The sequence below is a fragment of the Perca fluviatilis genome, chromosome 12, assembly GCF_010015445.1.
Source record: "Perca fluviatilis chromosome 12, GENO_Pfluv_1.0, whole genome shotgun sequence".
NCBI lineage: Eukaryota > Metazoa > Chordata > Actinopteri > Perciformes > Percidae > Perca > Perca fluviatilis.
Window position 1 is genome coordinate 33637805 of NC_053123.1, and position 27960 is coordinate 33665764.

General features: G+C 36.8%; 4 protein-coding genes across 4 annotated transcripts; all 4 read left to right on the forward strand.

The window, feature by feature from the left end:
- The first annotated feature begins 6114 nt into the window (after positions 1-6114).
- LOC120570556 (olfactory receptor 6N2-like) lies at positions 6115-7038 on the forward strand. The gene has a single exon (XM_039818954.1). The coding sequence runs from the start codon at positions 6115-6117 to the stop codon at positions 7036-7038; it is 924 nt and encodes a 307-aa protein (XP_039674888.1).
- A 3824-nt stretch (positions 7039-10862) lies between these two features.
- On the forward strand, positions 10863-11789 carry LOC120570526 (olfactory receptor 6K3-like). The gene has a single exon (XM_039818918.1). It carries the CDS (start codon positions 10863-10865, stop codon positions 11787-11789), a length of 927 nt encoding a protein of 308 aa, XP_039674852.1.
- A 5062-nt stretch (positions 11790-16851) lies between these two features.
- Positions 16852-17778, forward strand: LOC120570525 (olfactory receptor 6N2-like). Its single transcript, XM_039818917.1, has one exon. It carries the CDS (start codon positions 16852-16854, stop codon positions 17776-17778), a length of 927 nt encoding a protein of 308 aa, XP_039674851.1.
- An 8489-nt stretch (positions 17779-26267) lies between these two features.
- Positions 26268-27194, forward strand: LOC120569415 (olfactory receptor 142-like). Its single transcript, XM_039817286.1, has one exon. The coding sequence runs from the start codon at positions 26268-26270 to the stop codon at positions 27192-27194; it is 927 nt and encodes a 308-aa protein (XP_039673220.1).
- Positions 27195-27960: the final 766 nt, after the last annotated feature.

Sequence of the window (27960 nt, forward strand, 5' to 3'; positions counted from 1 at the left end):
GCCCAGGCACTCCTATTTATGGACATGTGAGCAATCAGTTCATCCAGGTGTCAATCATCAGTCCTTATTAGCCAATCCCCAGATGGCATCACAAAAAGAAATCTATTAGATCGTGATACCATCACAATATTGTGAAGAATTACGTGACAATGTCACTTTTTTAAACTAATGTATTTCAATGGGAAGCATCTTTCGTGATCACAGCACAAATCTTTCTGCTAGTCCGGCTGCAGCAGAGAAGCTGGATACAGCTTTATTGGTATTTTTAGCCCAATAACCGCTGTTTTAATCAACATTTATTCACCAGATCTTATCATGGTTTAATGTTATTTCGGCCAGTTTTAGCATTGCGGCCGGCAGCAGCAATCTGAAACGTAATGAAGCCCATTCACAGCAGATGGCAGAAACATAGGAGCCGAACATGTCCGCCCATCCACCCTGGAAGAACTACAAGTAAACTAGCTTTGTAACAGGTTCTGGACTGCGTCTATAGTGGGAATTGTAGTTTTTAAATATATTGTTCTATTTCTCATGAGTAGAATTTGGCAGTGTAGAATTTTGGATACACTGGTGTTTTTTGGGATGGGGAAAATCAAATCGTTAAATAGATTAAAATAGCTTATTACCATATTTGACAGTGCTTACAGTGGGTAAACTTTGGAGACCATATCTACATGACAGCTGAGGTCCAGAGCTTTCTATAACAGCTGGTCCTATGTGTGTGGCACCTTCTGTTGCTAAATGACAAACCTTCAAACATGTCCTGGGTTCAAGGTTCAAAGGCCAATATTTCAAAGCAGGAGTAATGTATCCTCTCCAGACTGACATATGTTACTGTCGAGGTTGAGACCTTTCCAACGATGTGTTTGCTATAGTCCTACGACAACATGTAAATTGTCACATATCATGGAGACCACTTTGCAGATGATACGTTATTGCCCCCAGAGGGATATCTACCTTGAGTTAGATATACCTTGAGTTCAAATGCTTCACACATGACATCGGACATATTGTTTTATCATACAGCGGACATATACTTAAGTGATATGTAGCCAGACTGAATCACATCACACAGCCACAATCTATTGCTCATCTTTCACAAACAGTGACAAGACCTACACACAACCCTATATGCATCATATCATGAAGCTATTGCAAAACCCCTGCAGCCTCAAGCAACATTATTTAAAGTTTTAATTGAGGTAGGTCCAAATGAGGGCTTTACTTTAGAAATATTTAGTTTACATTGGGGTCCCCTATTTCTTCTGCCAGAGAATAAGAGCTCATACCTGGCATGGAGAATAAAGACTTATCAGACCATATTCTCTGTGCTTGCCTGGAGAGACAGTCACCTGACAAGCAAGCTTTAAATTAGATGTTTTTAGATATTGCCATGCTGACATATTAAAATGCTCTGTAATGCAGCCTTGTATAACATAAACCCTCTGATTCAGCGTGAGTGTCTGCTCTAAATGATAACACACACTTTCAACATGGGCCTTCCAGTCAAAGGTGTTGTCCATATACACACCAAGGTGCCTATAGGTTGCGGAGCCAATTGATTGGTTCATCATTAATGACCTCTGATACCCTCTGACCCATGTCACGACCCTTTCCTCAGTTTGTGAAATGGTTGAATGAGATTGTTTGGCATGGCAACACAGGTCTCTGTTTCAGCAGAACATGCAAAAGTACTTGTGTCTGTGTGCAGTATATAGGCTGAGGTAGAAGTGTGCCAAAAATGCCAAAACACATGTTGTGTATGCACACACCCATACAAAGCTATATACATCTTACTCTGTGAACAAAAACCTCGACAACAATCTTCTCATCTTTTTAATTTCCTGAAAATGCTTCCTAAAACTAGACCCTTCTTAATTTTGAAAAGGTAGTCTCTCAGTAAAGGCTACAAAGGTTAGGATGGCTACAAACTATAACCATGATGATTGATATGAGGATCATCTTCTGAATATAATTATTAATATGTAAGGCCTACCATAAATTGTTATTTCAAAAAAGTCATTTATTTACAACAAATAATAATGCAGGGTGATGTTAAATCAAACTAAGTCTCACACATTAATGTGCTCATGTTTTTTTCCCTTTACTCTTTGCTATTAACATTCATCAACCGCAAAATTTGAAAACTGCATTTTTAAATAACGATGCATGGAAAATAAAATAAAAAATGCTAGATTAAATAAATAAAAAATTTTTTTTTTTGGTTTTTCACAACAGCACAAGTCAAAACAAATGCAAATTAGTTAAACCAGCCAATAGGCTGTATTTCTAAAGACTGAACCGTAATTTTTTTTATATAGGCCTAGTATTTTTCTGCGACAAGGCAAATCGAAGTGCTTAGCATAAAACAAAATTTTTTCATTATTGGTATTTTTATTGTACATATTCTCATATTCAGCGGTAATTACTACGTCACTTCCGGAGTCTTTAGCTGATTTTTTTAAACGTTATTACAGTGCATAACTTACTGGAACAAAGCTGAGCAACATGTTGTTGCTGGTGACAAAACCACTGATTAAATATGTACATTAAAGCGATACTGGCGTTAGAGACCCGCTGATCGCTGTCTGATTCTCTGAAATGAATGCACACACTGCATTGTGGGATATCGGCTTTAGAATGCGCCCAGCTCGGCCCATATCGTAGTGTTCTGTCTTTTTACTTTTTACTGTAATATTTTACCAGTAGGAAGACCTAAATAATATTTTTAAAATAAAGAAATGCATACCATGATAACATCTAAAGCAGCTACACACCGGGCCGATAATCGGCCGTTGGACAGTCTGGCAAGGTCATTGACTCGAGTCTGCTTGCTGTGTTCTGTGCCGTCATCAGTTGGAGGAGCTGTCGGCCTTCATTCTGTCGACAGTTGGAGACAGGGCAGGATGACCGTGACTAAGCCTTTCAAAAAAATCTTTTAAACTGAACTTTGTCGATCTGAAATGAAGACAGATTCTGCACGGCCTATTTCTCTCTTTAAAATGTTTTCAGAAACACGTTCAGGTGAACTATTTCAGTACAATATGAGATCGTATTCTGAATGAGTCGCCAGTAATGGCCGGTTGAACAATCCAAAATCCTCAAAAGCAGCAGCCAGACCCACGTGAGTCCAGTCAGCTGCCGGTATTCATTTTTTGGGCGACAATACAGATTAGCGCCGCCTGCTGTTATGGAGACGTATTACATCTCATCTCTTCGGTGTGTTCTGAGGCACTGTTTTGACCAACTCTGGGAGACTGATCAGCCCAACTGCCTAACGGTCGGCAGTCTGGTTGGTGTGTAACTGCCTTTATGTTGATAGATGTAGTGTTATAGTTTTAAAAATATCAATAAACAACAAAGCAATCCAGCTTCCCTGGAAATAAGACCGAAATAATAAAATTTAAATAAATACATATAAATGATAATCCATGATAAGATCTGGTGAATAAATGTTGATTAAAACAGCGGTTATAAGGCTAAAAATACCAATAATATCAAAGCTGTATCCAGCTTCTCTGCTGAAGCCGGACTGGCAGAAAGAATCTGTAGGAGCGAGTCCTTGGTTCGAGTTTGACCTGTGGCACTTTGCTGAATCCCCAATCTCTCTCCAACCTTTCCTGTCTATCCACTGTCACTACAAAAAAAGCCCCAAAAATAATCTTAAAAAAAGAAAGAAAAAACTGACTGCCAGAAATGATGTATTCTTGGACATGTCCAGAACATATGTAATAGGTTTGCAGGGCTTTGTTTACATCTGTCACATGTGGGTCTAACTCAAATTCTAGAAAGCCTGTAATCTCGCAAATTCTGGGGGTTTTCTCTTAATTTTACCCCCTCCAGCTTTTTTGTAATTTCTTTTTAATTTACAATGGTCTTAATAAACCTTTGTAATGTTATAGGAGGTCAAAGAAGTTTAAGTATGGTAACAAAGTCCTCAGAAAAATCTTCAAAGTAAAGTTGGGATTGTTTTTTAGTATGTGTGTGTGTGTTGTGTGTGTGTGTGTGTGTGTGTGTGTGTGTGTGTGTGTGTGTGTGTGTGTGTGTGTGTGTGTGTGTCCAAAATCCAAACTATCCCTTTAACCCCAGCTGTGCCAGAGAAAAAAGGCTCATGTGAGATGCTTTTGATGCATCGTTCTGGAGCACAACTACAAACATGGAATGCTAACGACGTGTGAGTGCTTGTTAGCATCAAAATGCAGTAAAAACCCAGATTGAGACATATTCTGAATGTGCTGTACACATGTCTGAAGAATGCCTCTAAAACCTGAATAATACCGGAATATCCCACACAACCCCCCACATCTGAGTTTCGCGTAGTGCATTCACTCGGGATAAGTAAAGCCTGCTTTTACTCAAATTTACTGACTTATCTGTACCACGAGAGTCAGCCAGGGCGAGGTTGTTTTTTTTTAAATTTAATTTTATTTTTTTTTTTATTGAATAAAATACATAACATTGGTGAAGCTGATGATCTTTACTGTGTTCAAAACAAATCCATAAAATGTTTGTCATAGACCTGATAAATCATTTCAACACATGTTTAAAATGTGTTTATACAACAGATCATTTTACTGACAACAACCGCTTCAGGTGTATAAATATCTCTTTCATTTTTAGTCCGTATATGATCGGATTAAAGAGAGGATGATACAAAACCAGTTGTAAATTAATAATAAACTGTGCAATTTTTGGAAATTCAGATTCCAGTCTAAGTATCATATTATCATATGTACACAACAACGAAAAACTGATTAAAACCAACAGGTGGGGTAAGTTGATCAGTGTTTATTGCTGCCTACCAGACAGCGCTGCCTGGAAGGCACCGTAGGGAGGCACTGGTTATGGTTAGGGTTAGAGTTAAGGTTAAGGTTCGGGTTAGGTGCCTTGAAGGCAGCGGTCGCAGCGCTGCCTGGAAGGAGCAGTTGGGGGCAAAAAACTCCATTCGATAGGTTATTATAAATATCCTGGTATATGTAAAAACTATGAAAAGCATAGGAAAAAACACAATATTGAGCAAAATAATCACACCATACACAGACAGTCCTCTTGAAACCACACAGTGAAGTTTCTGAACTGAATTGTTACAAAAGATTCCACTTAAAGTAAAGTTACAGAGTTTTTTGGTAGCACTCAATGCAGCCAACACCAAGAAAGTACTAATGATATCAATTTTCTCATGATAGTTTGATATTGAAAAGGTTTACATATAGACACATATCTGTCATAAGCCATGGCTGACAACAGGAAGAATTCTGAATCCCTAAAAATATTGAAAGTGACACATTGAATGTGATATGATCTGTTTCTCAGATAAAAAAAAAAAAAAAAAAAAAATTTAAAAGCTTTGGATAGATAGCAGTGCTGAAAAGCACAGAATTAACTAACAAAGCTGCAATAAAAATGTACATGGGCTCATGGAGGTTTTGGAAATTTATGATGATGTACACAATAGTGGAATTACTGAATATTATTAGAATATATACTGCAAACATGATCCCAAAATAAAGGAATATATATTTGTGAACTTCCACACGCCCACCAAGAGTTATATATTTTACATTTTAAAGATTGTAGTTTGAGTTAAAATCTGTGCATTTGTTACGTTACTTCACTTCGTAATTCATGTGTAAAGTGAAAAAAAGAAAATCAGCGTTTACTTTTATTTTCAAACAAGACACAAACCCCGGTCTCCTGGGTGAAAGTCTTGACAGGACTACAACAGCCAATATTTTGAGTTGGAAAGATTATGTAATGGAGCAAATAGTAAAGAAAAAGAGGTCAAACAATGCTGTGACTTCAGGCCTCCAGAGGTTAATGAAGTACTTCATATATTAGTAACTATTTGGGTGGAGAGTTTAATGAGATCCTTGGAGAGTGAAGCAATCTTATAAAACGTTCCACAGCGTCAAACAGTTCACTTTCTGAATTTTGGAGTTGAACACAAACCAGGTGACTATCAAGATCAGATACCTTTTGAAAAAGTAAGACACATCAGTACAACTTGGATGTTAATATAATCATGAAAGTGAGAGTTCTTTTCAAAGTTTAATTCATGGACGGTGGCTATAAAATCTGCTTGTTTTATTACTGAACATTTAGTCTTAGACATTAATGGATGAGTTAAATGTAACATATATAACTTTGGGTGAGCATGTGGAAGTTGACAGATTCAGATATGTTTATTTTTTTATTATGTTCATAGCATATATTCTAATATTATGCAGTAATTCTATTATTTTGTACCTTATCTGTGTTCACCAAAACCTTCATGAGCCCATGTACATTTTCATTGCTGCTTTGACACTAAACTGTCTTCTTTACAGCACTGCTATCTATCCAAAGCTTTTGTTTGACTTTTTATCTGAAAAACAGATCATATCTTATTCAGCCTGTCTCTTTCAATTTCAAATATTTTACTCTTTAGGCAGTTCAGAATTCTTATTGTTGTCAGCCATGGCCTATGACAGATATGTGTCCATATGTAAACCTCTGCAATATCCAAATATCATGACAAAAACCACAGTGAGTATTTTCCTGTTTTTTGCTTGGCTTGTGCCTGCTTGTCATCTTGCAGTCCAAACAATATTGAGTTCTGAAGCGAAACTGTGTGACTTAACTTTAAAAGGAATATTTTGTAACAATTCAATTTACAAACTTCAATGTGTGACATCAAGAGTAATTACTATATTTGGTATTGTTATTTTATTAGATCTTTCAATTCTGCCCATGCTTTTCATAATCTTTACATACACCAAGATATTTATAATAACCTATCGAAGCTGCAGAAAAGTCAGGAAAAAAGTTGCAGATACTTGTTTACCCCACCTGATGGTTTTGATCAGTTTCTCCTGTTTGTTTGCATATGATATCATTATAGCTCGAGTGCAATCAAATTTTCCTAAAACTGCACGATTAATAATGACATTACAAATAATTTTGTATCAACCTTTGTTTAACCCACTCATATACGGGCTCAGGATGAAAGACATTTCTGAACATCTCAAAAGATTGTTTTGTCCAGCCAAATTTATTTGATGTAATAACTAATTGTTACTAATGTACAGGCACTTCTTCTGCAATAATCATGCTGAGATGTAAATTGAGGGATTGAATTGAATTGTTATTTCCATGTTTGTAAATACACAGTACTGTGTATTTACTGTTAAAGAGACTCTTTACTGTTTGTTATGGGAACAGCAAGGTGTCTTGATTTTGAACAATGTAACGGCTAACATCTGTGTTTTTTACAAAAAATATTCTACATTATCAAGTCATCACAGCTGATATGTAGACTGTTTTCTATATTTTACTTTACTGTCATGAATGTAATTAGCAAACTAAGTTTTTTGGAGTAACAATGATATTTGTTGTTCACTGTTTTTTTTGTCTTTCATTGTAACACATTCTGACTCAGAGATGACATTTATATTCCTAACATTGGCTCTGGTTACAGTGATCAAATTAAATATTGACATTCAGCAATATTAATTGTATTAATGCAGATAGATAATGTGTTAAGACCAAACGTAAAGTGTGAACATGCCTTTCACTTCACAGATAATTTGCCAACATGTTTACTGAGTAACAATGATATTTGTTGTTTACCTCTGTTTTTTAGTTCTTCCACTGCAACAAATTCTGACTCAGGAGTAAATCCTTATATTAAGCTATGACTTTGCTATTGATACTCAACTTACGGGGTGTCCGGTGGCCATCTGACTATTTTCATATTCACAATGAAAATAAATAGATTCACACTGGGAATTTCTTCCCTTGAGATGTATCATCTTGTTTTCAAGGGGGTCCCAACATATAGCACAATCATTACACAACAGAGGAGTGACAGAAAAGAAAATCAATGCGACAACATACGTACAACAGGAAAAAACAACACAAAAACAACAACACATATATTTCAATCAGGAGAGACTTCCTTGCCAATATGAACATATTTATTGTACAAACATGAAAATGTAGCGAGTCTCTGGAGATTGGACTCCATCGAAACCAAATGTCATAAAGGGGTAGTGAAACCCAAGCATATCCCCCGATGGAGTCCAGACACTGGTGGTGGTGATGAAGGTGCACAGGAACCATCGACAGCCAAGCGCAGACAATACCTGAGGACGTGGGCGAGACCACCGTTGGTTGAAGGGGAGGAGGCGGGACGCACTCTATTCCTGAGACGACAACTGACAACCGCAGGGGGGAGAGCAGATTTAAAACAGGATGTCATGCTGTGATAGGCTTTTGACAAATGGCCGACTCTGATTGGTTTAACTAACAACGACACAGCTGGATCTGATATACTACTGACAAGTGATATACCATGAAACAGTGATCATTAGAAGCGATGAAAAAAGGAATATGAAGTCTTCCTGTAAGAACTTACGCTGAGCTCCATTAAGTTGATCAAAACATTACAACCACAGGGTGGCCAAAATGGCCAATAATGAATAAACAGTAAAGTGTTTTCTGTTGTACGAATAAAACAACTTCTGAACGTACACACGTTCCACCAAAACAAGTTCCTTCCCAAAGCTATTTAGCAGAGGCACCGTGGCTCCATCTGGGGCTTAGCGCTGCCCAAGACGATTGTGATTGGTTTAGAGAAATGCCAATAATCCAGAGCACGTTTTTTCTCCCATGCTGTGTGGACTAGCCAGACCCTCCTCCACAGCGCTGTGGAGGAAGGTCTGGCAATGCGAGACTAGATAAACAGTGACAGCTTCATTAATAACAATAACAGTCTATCTCAAAGTGAAAAGACAGGGCATGCTTAAACATACCAAGTATGGAAATGGGTCTTATACCAACAGGTAAATGATTCCAATCTGCTTGAGATTTAAACTTAAAAGCTCTTTTTCAAATTGTTTTCTTAAAAGGAGAGACATAGAAATAGACCTGATCAGAGTGCCGAACTTGGTAACTTGAGGTAAAAAGTACAACATACTGTTGTAAATAAGAAGGATAATTGAAATAAATACATTTAATTATACGTTGAAGCCTATGAATGTGTCTAACATTTAGAGATGGCCATTAAAATGCTTTATACATTGTACAGTGGTGAGTGAGAAAATGAAATGCAAGGAAAAATATGCAGTCTATTTCATGCTGTGTTAAGTGGAACAAGGCCTTATTTAAATGCATTTTGATATACAACATCAAAATAGTCAAGAATCAAAACTATAAGCTGAAAGGCAAGTTTCTTATTCGGCTATGCAATTAAGAATTGAACTATAGAACTGCATATTCAGAGAGGCAAATAGTATTGAGCTTATCTAAAAGCAGATAGTGATCAACAAAAACAAAAGCTTTAGTTAAATCAATAAAGACGGCCCCTGTGGGTTTAGCATTATCTGCAGCACAGAACAAATCATTGGTAAATTTAAGTAGGGCGGTAGTTGTGGAGTTATTACACCTGAAGCCAGATTGAAATGGTGATAGGCTATTGTTGAAAAATATAAATATACATATATCTTTAATTGTTTGAATCAGGTACATCACCTTATTTATGAATTAGAGTGATGCATGCACATTTCCAAATAGCTAGTAACTCACATGAAACAAAGAGGTTGATTACATCAGCAATGGATACATAAGAATATGGGAAGCCAGTTTAATAAACCTGTTTTCTATCCATCAAGCCCCTCAAGCACCACTGTTTACTTTTAATTCATTAATGGCATTCTGCACTTCAGCTGGTAAAATTGTCCTACAAGAAAGAAAGAAAGACAGAAGAAGTAATTGAACACTCAAACAATAGAAACTACACAGGAGGCACAACACACTTTACAGGACAAAGTGCTTATGAAACCGATTTGTTTTTAACAGCTTCTTAAAAACAGTTCCGCCAGATGTCCCTCACCTTCCGCTTTCATTGTGTTTACGTTAAACTGCGGTCTCATCAAGGAACAGAAACCGGAACCTCTGAGCGAAGACTTGGATCGTGCAAAAAGGCAGACCTGCTTGGTTCATTCAGGGAATGATTGAAAAGATTTACAAAGAATGTTTACGTCATTTACTCTCTAACTGGGACATTTTGGGACCAATTGGCAGGGACTTGCTATGGACAAAACACTGGTATTAGCAAATTACATTTAAATATGTATGCAGCTAATTTATATACCTCACTTTAATGTATTGTGTGAACAGTTACCTTAATTTATTAGTGTATGTGGCATTTTCTTTTGTGGGGTGCAAATATTGCACCTAAACAAGTTCCTTCCCGTGACGATTTTGCAGAGACACTGTCGTTGCATCCAGAGCTTAGCACAGCCCAAGACGATTGTGATTGGTTTAAAGAAATGCACATAACCTCTGACCAATTTTTCTCCTATCCATGGAGTGTATACTCCTGTTGCCAGACTTAACCCGCAGCGCTGTGGAGATTGGTCTGGCAATGCGAAACTACTTCACTTTCGGTTACGCACATGTGCGCAGAATGTGATGTAGTTTGTTTTGTAAAGTTAAAAGAAAAATCAGCGTTTACTGTTATTTTCAAACAAGATACGAACCCTGGTCTCCTGCGTGAAAGTCTTGACAGGACTACAACTGCCAATATTTTGAGTTGGAAAGATTACATAATGGAGCACATGGTCAAGAAAAGGAGGTCAAACAATGCTGTGATTTCAGGCCTCCAGAGTGTGATGAAGTTCTTCATATATTAGTAACTATTTTGGTGGAAAGTTTAATGAGATCCTTGGAGAGTGAAGCAATCTTATAAAAATGTTTCACAGACTCAAACAATTCACTTTCTGAATGTTGTAGATAACAACACACCAAGTGCCTTTACAATTCAGAACTGGTTATTAATTCTGCCTGTTTTATCACTGAACATTTAGTTTAAGACAATCTTAATGGCTGATGAGTTAAATGCAACGTATATAACTCTTGGTGGGCATGTGGAAATTAACAAATACAGATATGTTTATTTTTTCATTATGTTATTAGTATATATTCTAATAATCTGCAGTAATTCTGCTATTGTGTACCTTATCTATGTTCACCAAAACCTCCATGAGCCTATGTATATTTTCATTGCAGCGTTGTTAATCAACTCTCTTCTTTACAGCACAAATATCTATCCAAAACTTTTGATTGACTTTTTATCTGAAAAACAGATCATATCTTACTCAGCCTGTCTCTTTCAATTTCAAATATTTTACTCTTTAGCTAGTTCTGAATTCTTACTGTTGTCAGCCATGGCCTATGACAGATATGTGTCCATTTGCAAACCTCTGCAATATCACACTATCATGAGAAAAACCACAGTGAGTATTTTACTGTTGTTTGCTTGGCTTGTGCCTGCGTGTCATGTTGCAGTCCTAACAATATTGAGTGCTGAAACAACACTATGTGACTCTACTTTAAAAGGAATATTTTGTAACAATTCAATTTACAAACTTCAATGTGTAACATCAAGAGTGATTACTATTCATGGTGTAGTCTCTTTAATAGATCTTTCAATTTTGCCTATGCTTTTCATAATCTTTACATACACAAAGATATTTATAGTAACCTATCGAAGTTGTAGAGAAGTCAGGAAAAAAGCAGCAGAGACCTGTTTACCCCACCTGATGGTTTTAATCAGTTTCTCCATTTTGTCTGCATATGATATCAGTATAGCAAGAGTAGAATCCAATTTTCCTAAAACTGCACGCTTAATAATGACGTTACAAATGATTTTGTATCATTCTTTGTTTAACCCACTCATATACGGGCTCAAAATGAAAGAAATTTCTAAACATCTCAAAAGATTGTTCTGTCCAGACAAATTTATTTGATGTAATAACACTGATTACTAATGTACAGTCACTTCTTCTAAAATAATCATGCTGAGATGTGAATTATTGAAAGGTATTTAATGTATGTAATATATGGACCGTTTGTAAATACACAGTACTGCTTGTTATGGGAACAGCAAGGTGTCTTGATTTTGAACAATGTAACGGCTAATATCTGTATTCATACAAAAAAAAAAATTTATTCTACATCATCAAGTCATCACAACTGATATGTAGACTTTTTTCTGTATTTTACTTTACTGTCATAAATGTAATTAGCAAACTAAGTTGTTTTGAGTAACAATGATATTTGGTGTTCGCCGCTGTTTTTTTGTCTTTCACCGTAACACATTCTTACGGAGCCCCTAAGGGGACATGAAAAAAAAAAAAAAAAAAGTTTAGTTTCATGTGCTCACACGAAACTTTCATGTTCGCACGTGAAACTTTCATGTGAGCACGCAAAACCTTTTCATGTGCTCACACGAAACTTTCATGTGCGCACATGAAAGTTTCACGTGAGCACATGAAAGTTTCTTGTGAGCATGCAAAACTAGTGTGGGCCTATGAAAGCCGTAAAGCCTGAGACAATAGTGAATGACCACAGTAAAGTTCAATAGTTGCACTAGGCTATATTTTAATCTAGGTCTTCATTATAAGGACATTGTTGCTTTGCTTGCAAGTCGTCACCATTAGGCTATATTGTTTTGATACGACATTTAAAATGTATTCAATCTGTTCCGGCGCAAAAGGGACAGCGATTTAGATCAGGCAATTACTTTCATTTATGAACAGTTAACATCTGGCCAACTCACGGATATAGGTGGATTTAGGGCCTACACAAAATGCAAGGAGAATGGATTAAACAAAGGAAAGAGAATGTTCGATTAACACAAGAACTGAAATGTACCTAAACAATGATCAATGATCCCCAATTTCTCTCTTATATTGCTCCTCATAACCACTGAAAACTGTCAAAAAATCTAACCCAAAGTCCTATTATTACAGACGTTATCTGACGTTAAGAGTATCTGCTTCACATTTTCAGCAGGGCAGAGCGGCTGTGGGTTGACTCCCAACGGTTCTCATGGGCTGTATAAGTCCTATAACGTGAACAAGCTTAACATGGTTTAATGTACCTAAACAACGATAAATGATCGCCAAATTTCTTTCTCCTATTGCTCCTCATAACCACTTAAAGCTGACCCAAAGTCATATTATTGTGGACGTTATCTGACATTAAGCGTTTCTGCTTGAGGCTATATTGTAGGAAAAAGCTTAACGTGGTTTAATGTACCTAAACAACGATCAACGACCCCCAAATTTCTCTCTTATATTGCTCCTCATAACCACCGAAAACTGTCAAAAAATCTAACCCAAAGTCCAATTGTTGTGGACGTTAAGCGTTTCTGCTTCACATTTTCAGCAGGGCAGTGGAGAGGCTGTGGGTTGACTCCCAACGGTTCTCATGGGCTGTATAAGTCCTATAACGTGAAAAAGCTTAACATGGTTTAATGTACCTAAACAACGATCAATGATCAATCTCCTATTGCTCCTCAAAAGCATTTCAAGCTGTTAAAAAATCTAACCCAAAGTCCAATTATTATGGACGTTATCTGACATTGAGCGTTGAGGCTATAGGAAAAAGCTTAATGTGGTTTAATGTACCGGTATAAACAACGATCAGTGATCACCAAATTTCTGGTTAGATTTTTTTACAGTTTTCAGTGGTTATGATAGGAGCAATATGAGAGAGAAATTTGGTAATCATTTATCGTTGTTTAGGTAGAATTAAACCAAGTTAAGCTTTTATCGTTTTTGTCCCTTTTGAACTCAGAATGAGGAGATGGCTCCATCGCCGAAACTACTTTAAGGCCTAATTATCTTTGGTACTTAGACTCTTTGGACAAATTGAAACCTTTTTGGCATCTATATAAACTCATCTTTAGCAGCATGCATCCTTTCTAACTGTAGTTCTTTGCTGCAGTGCTGCTGACTGTGGCACGGCACTGTTCATAACAGCGCAAAATGGGTTTCAAAGCGGCGCACATGAAAACAAACCTAAGGTTTAGTTTCATGTGCTCACTCGAAACTTTCATGTGTGCACATGAAAAGGTTTTGCGTGCGCACATGAAAATTTCACGTGAGCACATGAAACTAAACTTTAGGTTTCGCGTGCGCACATGAAAGTTTCACGTGAGCACATGGAAATAAACTTTTTTTTTTTTTTTTGCTCATGTCCCCTTAGGGGTACATTCTCACTCAGGAGTAAATCCTTATTTTTCGCTTCGAAAGCTATGACTTTAATATTAATGCTCAACTTATGAGGGTTTCTGGTGGCCATCTGACCTGGGAATTTTGTTGTACCTGGAATGTAAATAAGGTACCACAGTGCATAAAAAAGCCTCAAATTACAGCTTGTTTATAAAAAAAACATTTGACTGGGCAGGATCCCGCAAAGCCGCCGGATCCCAGAAAGCCCCAAATGTCCTCAGGATTCTAATATCAGGCGCAATCACGAGTCAACACATGCTAGTGTAATTGCTAACCCTACCACACAAAAAGAGAATGTTACGACTTTGAAGTCGTTATATAATGCCACATTACGATCCTGTCAGCTACAAAAAATAAGCGAGGAGGTAAACTTTATTTATAAAACACCTTTCAAATCAAGGGTGACAAGGTGCTGTACAGCAACATTGAACAAAATATAGAAAGTAAAAAAAAATAGACTGACACTGGAAAAAAACAAAACAAATTAATAATACAAACTAAAAAATAAAAGGTCAACACAGAAGTTAGTTCAAATTTAGTTATTAGGATAAACCCCTTGAGATGTATCATTTCATGTTCAAGGGGGCCCCCCAAAAAACAAAAAAAAAAAAAAAACAACACAAAAAAAAAAAAAAAAAAAAAAAAAAAAAAAAAAAACAAAAACAATGGTCATCAAAACATTACAACCACAGTATAAATAAATAAATAAACATTAGAGTGCGAGTGGATCACCAAATACAGTCAGGTATAAACACTATAAAAACAGCGACAGCTTCATTAATAACAATAGCATTCCATCTTAAAGTGAAAAGACAGGGCATGCTTAAACATACCAAGTATGGAAATGGATCTTAAACCAACAGGCATATGATTCCAATCTACTGGAGCTTTAAACTTAAAAGCTCTTTTGCAAATTGTTTCATAATTCCAAAGTTCACTTTTTGTTCAATGTGTGATTTGAATGATAGTTCGGAATCAAGCCATTCACGAAGATATTTAATCCTATCAACTTTATGCAGAGGATTTTCAACATTAAAGGTTATTACACAGGCCCAAGTTCGGATTTGAGTTTCTGTTTGATACCAAAGATCATAATATTAGACTTTGTTTTGTTGAGCAATAGTGTATTATGTAAAAGCCAAACTTGTAAGATGTTGAAATCAGATTGAAGAGAAGCTTGAATTTCTGGTAGATCAAATCTATATATATATAACAGTGTCATCAGCATAATGTTGTACAAAACAGGTAATGGAAATTGCTGAGAAATTATTCACATGAAAAGAGAACGGGAGTGGTCCCAATGTTGAGCCCAGGGGCACATGTCCCGGTTAAATTAAGAGATGAGATTTACTTACGTTTAGGTTGACACATTGTTTCTGTTATGCAAATATTAATTGAACTACAGAACTGCATTTTCAGATAGCATGAAGCTTATCTAAATGAGACAGTAATCAACAAAATCAAAAGATTTAGTTAAATCAATAAAGATGGCACCTGTGGGTTTACCATTATCTGCAGCACAGAACAAATCATTGGTAAATTTAAATAGGGCGGTAGTTGTGAAGTGGTGATAGGATATTGTTGACCCTGAGATAATATGAAAGTTGATTATAAATTGATTGTTGAAGATGCATGCACATTCCCAGATGGCTAGTAATGCTCATGAAACTAAGATGTTGATACATCAGCAGTGGATACATGAAATATGGGAAGATAATTTACTAAACCTGTTTTCTATCCATCAAGCCCCTCAACTACTACTGTTTACATTTAATTCATTAATGGCATTCTGCACTTCAGTTGGTAAAATTCTCCTACAAAAAGGAAAGACAGAAGAAGTAGGTAAACACTAAAAGACAAAGTGCTTATGAAACAGATTGGAACAGCTTCTTAAAACCATTGACTGACTGCATTTTTATAACTAGAAGATAGTGCCAGAAGGTGGGAGCAGCGACTGCGAGGGTTAAGCCTAGTTTTCACTGACCTTGCATTGATTAATGCCATCTTAATTGGACTGGATTGCAATGGCTGATATTGGTTGTAGGTAATCTGGACCAGGTTGCTACCATTTATTGTCTTTTAATGAACAAAGGCACATTTCTTAGGCCCAAATCTCACTTCCAACTTCTGACGCTTCGTCAGGGCCCCTTGATGTCACTTTTATATCATGCAGGGAAAAACCATTTGGGGTTAGGGAAAGATTGTAGGTGGGGTTACAATCTTTACATTTGTTACGTTACCTCACTTCTGTTTTACACAAGTGATGCAGAATGTGATGTACATCATTTTGTTTTGTGAAGTTTAAAATATGTCGCTCTTTACTTTTATTTTCAAACAAGACACAGACCCCAGTCTCCTGGGTGAAAGTCTTGACAGGACTAGCACAGACAATATTTTAAGTTGGAAATATTACGTAATGGAGCAAATAGTAAAGAAAAAGAGGTCAAACAATGCTGTGACTTCAGGCCTCCAGAGGTTAATGAAGTACTTTATATATTAGTAACTATTGGTGTAAAGTTTAATGAGATCCTTGGAGGGCAAAGCAATTTCATAAAAACTTTCCACAGACTCAATCAGTTCACTTTCTTAATTTTGGAAATGAACACACACCAGGTAACATTCAAGGTCAGGTATCTATGAATGGTTAAGACACTACAGTACAACTTGGATGTTGGTGTTATCATGAAAGTGAGAGTTCTTTTTAGGAATTCATGCACGCTTGTTATAAAATTGCTTGTTTTATTACTGAACATCTAAACATCTTCTAAACATTTAGTTTAAGACAACATCAATGGATGAGGAGTTAAATGTAACTTATATAACTCTTGGTGGGCATGTGGAAGTTAACAAATACAGATATGTTTATTTTTTTATTATGTTATTAGTATATATTCTAATAATCTTCAGTAATTATATTATCGTGTACATTATCTGGGTTCACCAAAACCTCCATGAGCCTATGTACATTTTCATTGCAGCTTTGTTAATCAACTCTCTTCTTTACAGCACTGCTATCTATCCCAAGCTTTTGATTGACTTTTTATCTGAAAAACAGATCATATCTTATTCAGCCTGTCTCTTTCAATTTCAAATATTTTACTCTTTAGGCAGTTCTGAATTCTTATTGTTGTCAGCCATGGCCTATGACAGATATGTGTCTATATGTAAACCTCTGCAATATCCAAATATCATGACAAAAACCACAGTGAGTATTTCCCTGTTGTTTGCTTGGCTTGTGCCTGCTTGTCATATGGCAGTCCAAACAATATTGAGTTCTGAGGCGAAACTGTGTGACTTAACTTTAAAAGGAATATTTTGTAACAATTCCATTTACAAACTTCAATGTGTAACATCAAGAGTAATTACTATATTTGGTATTGTTATTTTATCAGATCTCTCAATTCTGCCCATGCTTTTCATAGTTTTTACATACACCAAGATATTTATAGTAACCTATCAAAGCTGCAGAAAAGTCAGAAAAAAAGTTGCAGATACCTGTTTACCCCACCTGATGGTTTTGATCAGTTTCTCCTGTTTGTGTGCATATGAAACTAGCATAGCTCGAGTGCAATCAAATTTTCCGAAAACTGCACACTTAATAATGATGCTACAAACAATTTTGTATCATCCTTTGTTTAACCCACTCATATACGGGCTCAAAATGAAAGAAATTTCTAAACACCTCAAGAGATTGTTCTGTCCTGCCAAATATATTTGATGTAATAACACTGATTACTAATGTACAGGCATTTCTTCTGAAATAATCATGCTGACATGTGAACTGTTGAAAGGTATTTATCGTACGCACTTATTTCCATAACGTTTGTAAATACACAGTACTGTGTATTTACCGTTAAAGAGACTCTTTACTGTTTGTTTCACAACTGGCATGTAGACTTTTTTCTGTATTTTACTTTACTGTCATGAATTTAATCAGCAAATCTGAACCCTCTTTACCAGTGATGACATTTATATTCCTTACATTGGCCCTGGTTACAGTGATCAAATTAAATATTGACATTCAGCAATATGAACTGTATTAATGCAGATGGATAATGTGTTAAGACCACACTTAAAGTGTGAATATGCCTTTCACTTCACAGATAATTTGCCAATATGTTTACTTCAAACTAAGTTGTTTTGAGTAACAATATTTGTTGGTCACCTCTGTTTTTTAGTTCTTCCACAGCAACACATTCTGACTTAGGAGTAAATCCTTATTTGTCACTTCAAACTATGACTTTACTATTGATACTCAACTTACGGGGTGTCCAGTGGCCATCTGACTATTTTCTTATTCACAATCAAAATAAATAGATTCACACTGGGAATTTCTTTGTACTTGGAATGTAAATAAGGTACCAGAGTGCATAAAAAAGCCTCAAATTAGAGCTTGTTTATAAGAAAAACTTGTCTGGGCAGGATCCTGCAGCAGAGGTCTGGGCTAAGCCCTGAATGTCCTCAGGGTGCTAATATCAGGCGCCATCCCAAGTCAAAATATGCTAGTTTCAGTGCAGGGTTCGCACTTTGTAGTAGTGCAAAATAAAATGAAGTTTACAAGTGTTACAGGGGTCTTATACTGCTACATCATGTTCCCTTCAGCTGCAATAAGCAACAAGTAGGAAATCAATTTATTCATAAATCACCTTAGTATAAACCCCTTGAGATGTATCATCTAGTTTTCAAGGGGGTCCCAACATATAACACAATCATTACACAACAGAGGAGTGAGAAAAGAAAATCAATGCAACAACATACACAACAGGAAAAAACTAAAACAACAACACATACCTTAAGTTTATCAAAACATTACAACCACAGGATGGCCAAAATGGCCAATAATGAATAAACACTATAGTGTGAGTGGAAATACATTCAGGTATAAACATAAAATTAACAAAAGTCTGTACACAACGCTCCATCTCCGGGATTGCTATGTTGCCACCAGAAATTCTGCTGGATTTCACTCTTTTTGGCCGAATGTCCGTTCCCTTCCTCTTTCTTTGTCTTGGCGCTCTAACCTCCGGTGGATTTGTGAGGACTATGGTTAACTGCTCCTCAGATCTCTGCAGGGTAAATCCAGACAGCTAGTTAGACTATCTGTCCACTCTGAGTTTTCTGTTGCACGACTAAAACTACTTCTAAACGTACACGTTCCATCACACAAGTTCCTTCCCAAGGCTATTTAGCGTGTCTCAGTCCAGAGCTTAGCACTGCCCAAGACGATTGTAATTGGTTTAAAGAAATGCCAATAAACCAGTGAACTTTTTTTCTGACAAAGCGAGACATAAAATGAAATGGCAAGACAATGATTGTTTGGAATCAAGCCATACACCAAGCTATTTAATCCTATCAACTTCATGCAGAGGATTGCCTACATGACAGGTTATTACACAGGCCCAAGTTTGGACTTGAGTTTTTGTCTGGTACCAAAGATCATAATATTAGACTTTGTTTTGTTGAGCAATAGTGTATTATGTAATTGCCAAACTTGTAAGATGTTGAAATCAGATTGAAGAGAAGCTTGAATTTGTGGTGGATCAAATTTGTATGTATAGTGTTATCAGCATAAAGTTAAACACAACAGTTACTGAAATTTGATGGTAAATTATTCACATAAAAAGAAAACAGACGTGTTCCCAATGTTAAGCCCTGGGGCGTCACCTCCTGGGGCCTATTGGGCACAAAAGTAGAATAAAGAAATCCAGGATAAATGAAAAAGCGCAGCTTGACTTAGTGTGATACACTCATCGCGGCTCAATCGGTTGCACGTTTGCCGAGTCAGGATAAGTAGGTGAAGCTATGTCAAGCCAGGTGTACATAGCTGGGATAAGTGCACGTTCACGGATTTCTTAAATAGACCACGGTATCGATCACAGATTTACTGATGTAGAAATGGAAAAGACGTGTGCAGCATATGTTTCACCCGTTGAGCAGCAGCTTCTAATGGAAATTTACGAGGAGGTGAAACCTATAATATGCAAAAAGGGAAATACGGCCGTTATCAAACAGAAAAAAAAGCCCGACAGACAATAGCGGACCGACTGAATAAGTATGGATTAAAAAAAAATTTACTCAGTCACTCCACGTTTTAATTGCTTTAATATGCTTGTTTTATGTGTTTGTTTTATTACTGTATCTGTTTTTATGCGCTAAATGTGCTGGTTTTAGTGTAAAGTGTCTTTGAGTAGCCTGTAAAGCACTATATAAATAAAAAAAATAATAATTCTTGTTCCTGGGAAATTTATAAGGACTAGGCTTAATTTCAAAGCTTATTCATAATGCGAGAATATGTTTTACAATATGCACAAATCTCCATAAGCTATGTCTAATTCTAAATATCTTTCTACAATTAATGTTCATACAGAACAAGCATGACTGGACAAAAAATAGAAAAAGAAGTGACTTCAATACACACTGTAAGCATATCTGTAAAACAATGTTATTATTCATGTTTTTTTTTTTCTCACTCCCAAGCTTGAAGATGACAAGTGACAGCACCAAAATAAAATGATTAAGAAGCTTTGTGGCATTCCAACACATTCTCACTCCCATTTGGTAAAAAAGGACATTTGATCAGGTGCCATTGTCGTCGTTATTGATGCAAAGTCCGCTTTTAGATTCCGCTGCACCGTGTGGGAGGATCCCCATGCCTCCCCCCGCTCCCCAGCGTAACGGGCGGGGGCCATTTCACGGGGACAGCAGCGGAGGAAAAGCCCATTTCCTCCATATCGTCCCACTTTTTACCATTACCATCTCAACAACTGCAGTAGTAGGATTTAAATCAAACTCGTGACAGCAATAGTGACAAGTAATGCATGTTAATAAAATGAAGCAGAACACATTCAGAAGACAAAGGAATAACTGTTCAATTTCAATTCAATTTTATTTATAGTATCAAATCATAACAAGAGTTATATCGAGACACTTTACAGATAGAGTAGGTCTAGACCACACTCTATAATTTACAAAGCCCCAACAATTCCAACAATTCCAGTAATTCCCTCAAGAGCAAGCAGTGCGACAGTGGCGAGGAAAAACTCCCTCTTGGGAAGAAACCTCGGACAGACCCAGGCTCTTGGTAGGCAGTGTCTGACGGGCCGGTTGGGGATATGATGAACAGTGGTGATAATAGTCAAATTAATAATGGAACAGTGACTTCAAATGGTAGTCGTAGTAGTTCATGTCATATCAGGGAGCTGCAGGGCATTACAGGATGTAGCGTGGCAGAGCAGAGTATGGATGGACGTAGCAGGAAGCAGCAGGGTTCAGCAGGACGCAGCATGACATTGCAGGGCACCGCTGAGCTCAGCAGGGAGTGCAGCAGGACCACGGCGACAGCTGCAACCAAGATCTTGGTGCCAACATTCTCCAAGGAAATACGCTGGGGGAAAAAACATAAGGACTCCGGGGAGTAAACTCCCCAGAAGCTAGGATTAGTAACAAGCATTTCTGGGACGGGATGCACACAAATGGTAATAGAAAGGGAGAGGAGAGAGCAGCTCAGTGTGTCAAAGGAAGGAAGTCCCTCGGCAGTCTAAAACTATAACAGCGTAACTAAGAGAGACAGGACATAAGGAGAGGTAGCCTGTTCGGGCTTTGAACTCTCCCCTGCCGGATCGGGCTCTCTGGCCTGCCTCCCTCTACTTTTGTTATATGTTATTAATCTAACAATTATGAAGAGAAGCAGGTGGGCCAGTTAGGTGGACACTGCAACTCCTCACTCCCTAACTATAAGCTTTATCAAATAGGAGAGTTTTAAGTTCATTCTTGAATGAGGTGACAGCTTCTGCCCCCCGAACCCAGATTGGGAGCTGGTTCCATAGGAGAGGAGCCTGATAACTAAAGGCTCTGGCTCCCATTCTACTTTTAGAGACTCTGGGTACCACAAGTAACTCTGCATTCTGGGAGCGCAGTGCTCTAGTGGGACAATAAGGTATTAGGAGCTTTTCTAGATATGATGGTGCTTGACCATTTAGAGCTTTGTAGGTCAGGAGAAGGATTTTAAAATCAATCCTGTATTTTACAGGAAGCCAATGCAGAGAAGCCAATACAGGAGAAATATGATCTCTTTTCTTAGTTCTTGTGAGAACACGCGCTGCAGCCTTCTGGATCAGCTGGAGAGTCTTAAGGGACTTATTTGAGCAACCTGACAGTAGAGAATTAAAATAGTCCAGCCTGGAAGTAACAAATGCATGGACTAGTTTTTCAGCATTGTTCTGAGACAGGATATTCCTAATTTTGGCAATGTTACGAAGATGAAAAAAGGCTGTTCTTGAGGTTTGTTTTAGATGGGCGTTAAAGGATATATCCTGATCAAAAATAACCCCTAGATTTCTGACAGTAGTGCTGGAGGCCAGGGCAATACCATCCAGAGTAGCTATGTCTTTAGATAATGAGGTTCGGAGGTGTTTAGGGCCCAGCACAATAACTTCAGTTTTGTTAGAGTTTAACATCAGAAAATTATAGGTCATCCAGGATGTTATATCTTTAATGCACGCTTGAAGTTTAACTAGCTGACTAGTTTCGTCTGGTTTGATTGACAAGTATAATTGGGTGTCATCCGCATAACAGTGAAAGTTAATTGAATGTTTCCTAATAATATTACCAAGAGGAAGCATATATAAGGAGAATAGAATTGGTCCAAGCACTGAGCCTTGTGGAACGCCATGGCTAACTTTAGCGTACTTGGAGGATTTATCATTAACATTAACAAATTGAGATCGATCAGAGAAATAGGACTTAAACCAGCTTAGAGCAATTCCTTTAATGCCAACTAAGTATTCCAATCTCTGCAACAGGATTGTATGGTCAATAGTGTCAAATGCAGCACTAAGATCTAGTAAAACAAGAATGGAGACAAGTCCTTTGTCTGCAGCAGTTAGAAGGTCGTTAGTAATTTTCACCAGTGCCGTCTCTGTGCTATGATGTTTTCTAAATCCTGATTGAAAGTCATCAAATAAACTATTGCTATGTAGAAAATCACATAACTGATTAGCAACCACCTTCTCAAGGATCTTGGATAGAAAGGGAAGGTTAGATATAGGTCTATAGTTTGCTAAGACCTCAGGATCCAGGGTGGTTTTTTTCAGAAGAGGTTTTATCACAGCTATTTTAAATGACTGCGGTACATAACCTGTTAATAAGGACATATTGATCATATCTAGTAGTGAAGTGTTTACCACGGGTAACGCTTCTTTGAGTAGTCTCGTTGGGATGGGGTCTAAGAGACAGGTAGATGGCTTAGCTGAGGATATCTTTAACATTAATTGTTGGAGGTCTATAGGATAAAAGCAGTCTAAGTATATGTTGGGACTAGTCGTTCTTTCTAGCGGTCCTGCATTTAAAGGTGAACTGTTAGAAGTTGAGGGCAAAAGGTGATGAATTTTATCTCTAATTGTTATAATTTTATCATTAAAGAAGCTCATGAAGTCATCACTACTCAGAGCTAGAGGAATAGATGGCTCAGTAGAGCTGTGGCTATCTGTCTGAAAAGAAACCTTGGGTTGTTCTTATTTTCTTCTATTAGTGAAGAGTAATAGTCTGATCTGGCCTTTCTTAGGGCCTTCCTATAGGTTTTGAGACTTTTTTGCCAATCCAAACAGGATTCTTCCACTTTGGTGGAACGCCACTTACTTTCGAGGTTAAGCAAGATTTATTTTAATTTGCGAGTTTGGGAGTTATACCACGGTGCTATTTTCTTTTGCTTCATCATCTTCTTTTTTAGGGGAGCAACAGAGTCTAAGGTCGTCCGTAGGCAAGTCGTAGCACCGTCTACAAATGTATCAATTTGAGAGGGACTGAGGTTAACATAAAGGTCCTCTGTTATGTTAAGGCATGACATAGAGTCGAATACTGTTGGAATATCTTCCTTAAATTTAGCATAGCACTGTCAGATAGGCATCTAGTGTAGATGCTTTTATCTAATTTAGTATAGTCAGGTAGTAAGAATTCGAAAGTAATTAAAGAATGATCTGATAATACCAAATTCTGCGGAAATATTATTAAATCCTCAATTTTAATACCATATACCAGCACAAGGTCGAGGGTATGGTTAAAACAGTGCGTCGCCTTGTGCACACTCTGACTGAAACCGATTGAATCCAGTAATGAGTTGAAAGCAGTACTAAGGCTGTCATTGTCAACGTCCACATGGATATTAAAATCACCTACAATAAGTACTTTATCTGATTTAAGGACTAAACATGATAAAAACTCTGAGAATTCAGGTAAAAATTCAGAATATGGACCTGGAGCCCTGTAAATAACAACGAATATAATTGGCTGTAATGTTTTCCATTTTGGATGTTGAAGATTAAGAACAAGACTTTCAAAGGAGTTATAATTTAGTTTAGGTTTAGGATTAATTAACAGCCTTGAATCAAAGATGGCTGCAACTCCACCTCCTCGGCCTGAGCCTCTAGGAATTTGAGTATTAATATGACTGGTAGGAGTCGCTTCATTTAGACTAACATATTCTTCATGGCCCAGCCAGGTTTCAGTAAGACAAAATAAATCAATTTTATTATCTGATATCAAATCATTTACCAATACTGCTTTAGAAGACAGAGATCTAATATTTAATAGTCCACATCTAATTTTCCTATTTTGTTCTATCATTGCAGTCGTTTTAATTCCAATTAGGTTGTTAAGTATAGCGCATCTTTTGTTTACCTTTGATTTAACCGATCTGAGCCGGGGGACAGACACCGTGCTTATTAGACTATATACATGTATATACTGTTAAACACGTTTCTTTCGGATCAGAGCGTCAGCTGATTTAACACATCAGACTCCAGGATTAATCTTAGCCTGCCTGTTAGCCTGCTCTGGAGCAGGCTAGCTGCAAAGAATAAATCGCCATGGTTACTTGGCTGGGTTTAATTTAACCTGCTTGTGTGCAACCAAGTCAAAGCTAAATTCATACAGGATAACCTGAATATCCCGGCTTAATCCCTTATCCTGGTTTTGTGCAATACCCCTCTGGTTAATTTAACAGATAAGATTTACTTCAATTTAGGATGACACATTGCTTCTGTAATGCAAAGATTTATTTAACAACAGAACTGCATTTTCAGATAGGCCAATAGTATGAAGATTATCTAAAAGCAGATACTGATCAACAAAATTAAAAGCTTTAGTTGAATCAATAAAGATGACACCTGTGGGTTCACCATTATCTGCAGCACAGAACAAATCACTGGTGTAATTAAGTATGGCGGCAGTTGTGGAATAATGAAACCTGAAGCCAGGTAGAAATGGTAATAGCAATTGTTAATACGAAATTATGAAAGTTGATTATAAATTGATTTTTAGAAGACATTAGCAGTTGAACATATAATGGATACAGGTCTATAATTGTTCAAAACAAGTACATAACCTCATTTTTGGAGTGGAATAATTCCATTACATGTCATTTAGCTGGCACTTTTATCCAAAGTAACTTACAATTGCTATTAATCAGAGGTTGCACGCCTCTGCAGCAACTAGGGGTTAAGTGTCTTGCTCAGGGACACATTGGTTGATGTATTACAGTGGGAATTGAACCCAAATCTCCTGCACCAAAGGTATGTGTTCTATCCACTGTGCCATGTCCACCACCATGCATAATGCATAATGTATAATGCATGCACATTTCCAGATAGCAGATCAGCAAGTGGATACATCAAGCCCCGCACTACTGTTTACATTTAATTCATGAATGGCATTTCTAAGCTTCAATTGGTAAAATGTTGCTATTAAAAAGAATGACAGAAGAATATGTCATAATGATGCAGAATGTGACGTAGTTCATTTTGTTTCGTGACGTTAAAAATATGTCGCTGTTTACTGTTATTTTCAAACAAGACACAAACCCCGGTCTCCTGGTTGAAGTCTTGACAGGACTATCACAGACAATATTTTAAGTTGGAAAGATGACGTAATGGAGCAAATGGTCAAGAAAAAGAGGTCAAACAATGATGTGACTTCAGGCCTCCAGAGTTTGATGAAATTATATATATATATATAATAGTAACTACTGGTGGAAAGTTTAATGAGCTCCTTGGAGGGCAAAGCAATTTCATAAAAACTTTTCACAGACTCAAACAGTTCACTTTCTTAATTTTGGAAATGAACACACACCAGGTAACTTTCAATGTTGTTATAAAATGTCTTTTTTTTATTACATCTAAACATTTTCAAAACATTTAGTTGAAGGCAACATTAATGGATAATGAGGCAAATGTAACTTATATAACTCTGGATGGGCATGTGGAAGTTAACAAATACAGATATGTTTATTTTTGTATTATGTTCATAGTATATACTCTAATAATCTGCAGTAATTCTATTATTGTGTACCTTATCTGGGTTCACCAAAACCTCCATGAGCCTATGTACATTTTCATTGCTGCTTTGTTACTGAACTCTGTTGTTTACAGCACTAATATCTACCCAAAGCTTTTGATTGACTTTATATCCGAAAAACAGATCATATCTTATTCAGCCTGTCTCTTTCAATTTTATATATTTTATAGTTTTGGCAGTTCTGAATTCTTACTGTTGTCAGCCATGGCCTATGACAGATATGTGTCCATATGTAAACCTCTGCAATATCCAAATATCATGAGAAAAACCACAGTGAGTATTTTACTGTTGTTTGCTTGGCTTGTGCCTGCGTGTCATGTTGCAGTCCTAACAATACTGAGTGCTGAAACAAAACTGTGTGACTCTACTTTAAAAGGAATATTTTGTAACAATTCAATTTACAAACTTCAATGTGTAACATCAAGAGTAATTACTATTCATGGTGTAGTCTCTTTAATAGATCTCTCAATTTTGCCTATGCTTTTCATAATCTTTACATACACAAAGATATTTATAATAACCTATCGAAGTTGTAGAGAAGTCAGGAAAAAAGCAGCAGAGACCTGTTTACCCCACCTGTTGGTTTTAATCAGTTTCTCCATTTTGAGTGCATATGATGTCAGTATAGCACGAGTAGAATCCAATTTTCCTAAAACTGCACGCTTAATAATGACGTTACAAATAATTTTGTATCATCCTTTGTTCAACCCACTCATATACGGGCTCAAAATGAAAGAAATTTCTAAACACATCAAAAGATTGCTCTGTCCAGTCAAATTTATTTGATATGATAACACTGAATACTAATGTACAGTCACTTCTTATGAAATAATCATGCTGAGATGTGAATTGTTGAAAGGTATTTAATTTCCATAACAAACAGGACTGTTATGGACTGTTGTAAATACTGTAAATACGCAGTACTTTGCATTTACTGTTAAAGAGACTCTTTACTGTTTGTTATGGGAACAGAAAGGTGTCTTGATTTAGAACAATGGAATAGCTGATTTGTAGACTTTTTTCTGTATTTGACTTTGTCATGAATGTAATTAGCAAACTAAGTTGTTTTGATTAACAGTGATATTTGGTGTTAACTGAGTTTTTTTTGTCTTTCACTGTAACACATTCTGACTCAGGAGTAAATCCTTATTTTTCACTTCAAGCTATGACTTTAATATTGATGCTCAACTTATGAGGGTGTCCGGTGGCCATCTGACCATTTTCTTATTCACAATGAAAATAAATTGATTCACACTGGGAATTTTGTTGTACTTAGAATGTAAATAAGGTACCACAGTGCATAAAAAAAGCCTCAAATTAGAGCTTGTTTATAAAAAAACCATTTGACTGGGCAGGATTCCGCAACAGAGGTTGGGGGCAAAGCCCCAAATCTCCGCAAGATGCTAATATCAGGCACCATCAAAAAAACTAAACAAAAACATCAACACATACATTAGGTTGATCAAAACATTACAACCACAGTATAAATAAATAAATAAACATTAGAGTGTGAGTGGATTACCAAATACAGTCAGGTATAAACATTATAAAA

Excerpts from the sequence above, each read along its gene's own strand:
- LOC120569415 (XM_039817286.1), top strand. The coding sequence starts at position 26,268 with ATGGATAATGAGGCAAATGTAACTTATATAACTCTGGATGGGCATGTG.
- LOC120570526 (XM_039818918.1), top strand. The coding sequence starts at position 10,863 with ATGGCTGATGAGTTAAATGCAACGTATATAACTCTTGGTGGGCATGTG.
- LOC120570525 (XM_039818917.1), top strand. The coding sequence starts at position 16,852 with ATGGATGAGGAGTTAAATGTAACTTATATAACTCTTGGTGGGCATGTG.
- LOC120570556 (XM_039818954.1), top strand. The coding sequence starts at position 6,115 with ATGGATGAGTTAAATGTAACATATATAACTTTGGGTGAGCATGTGGAA.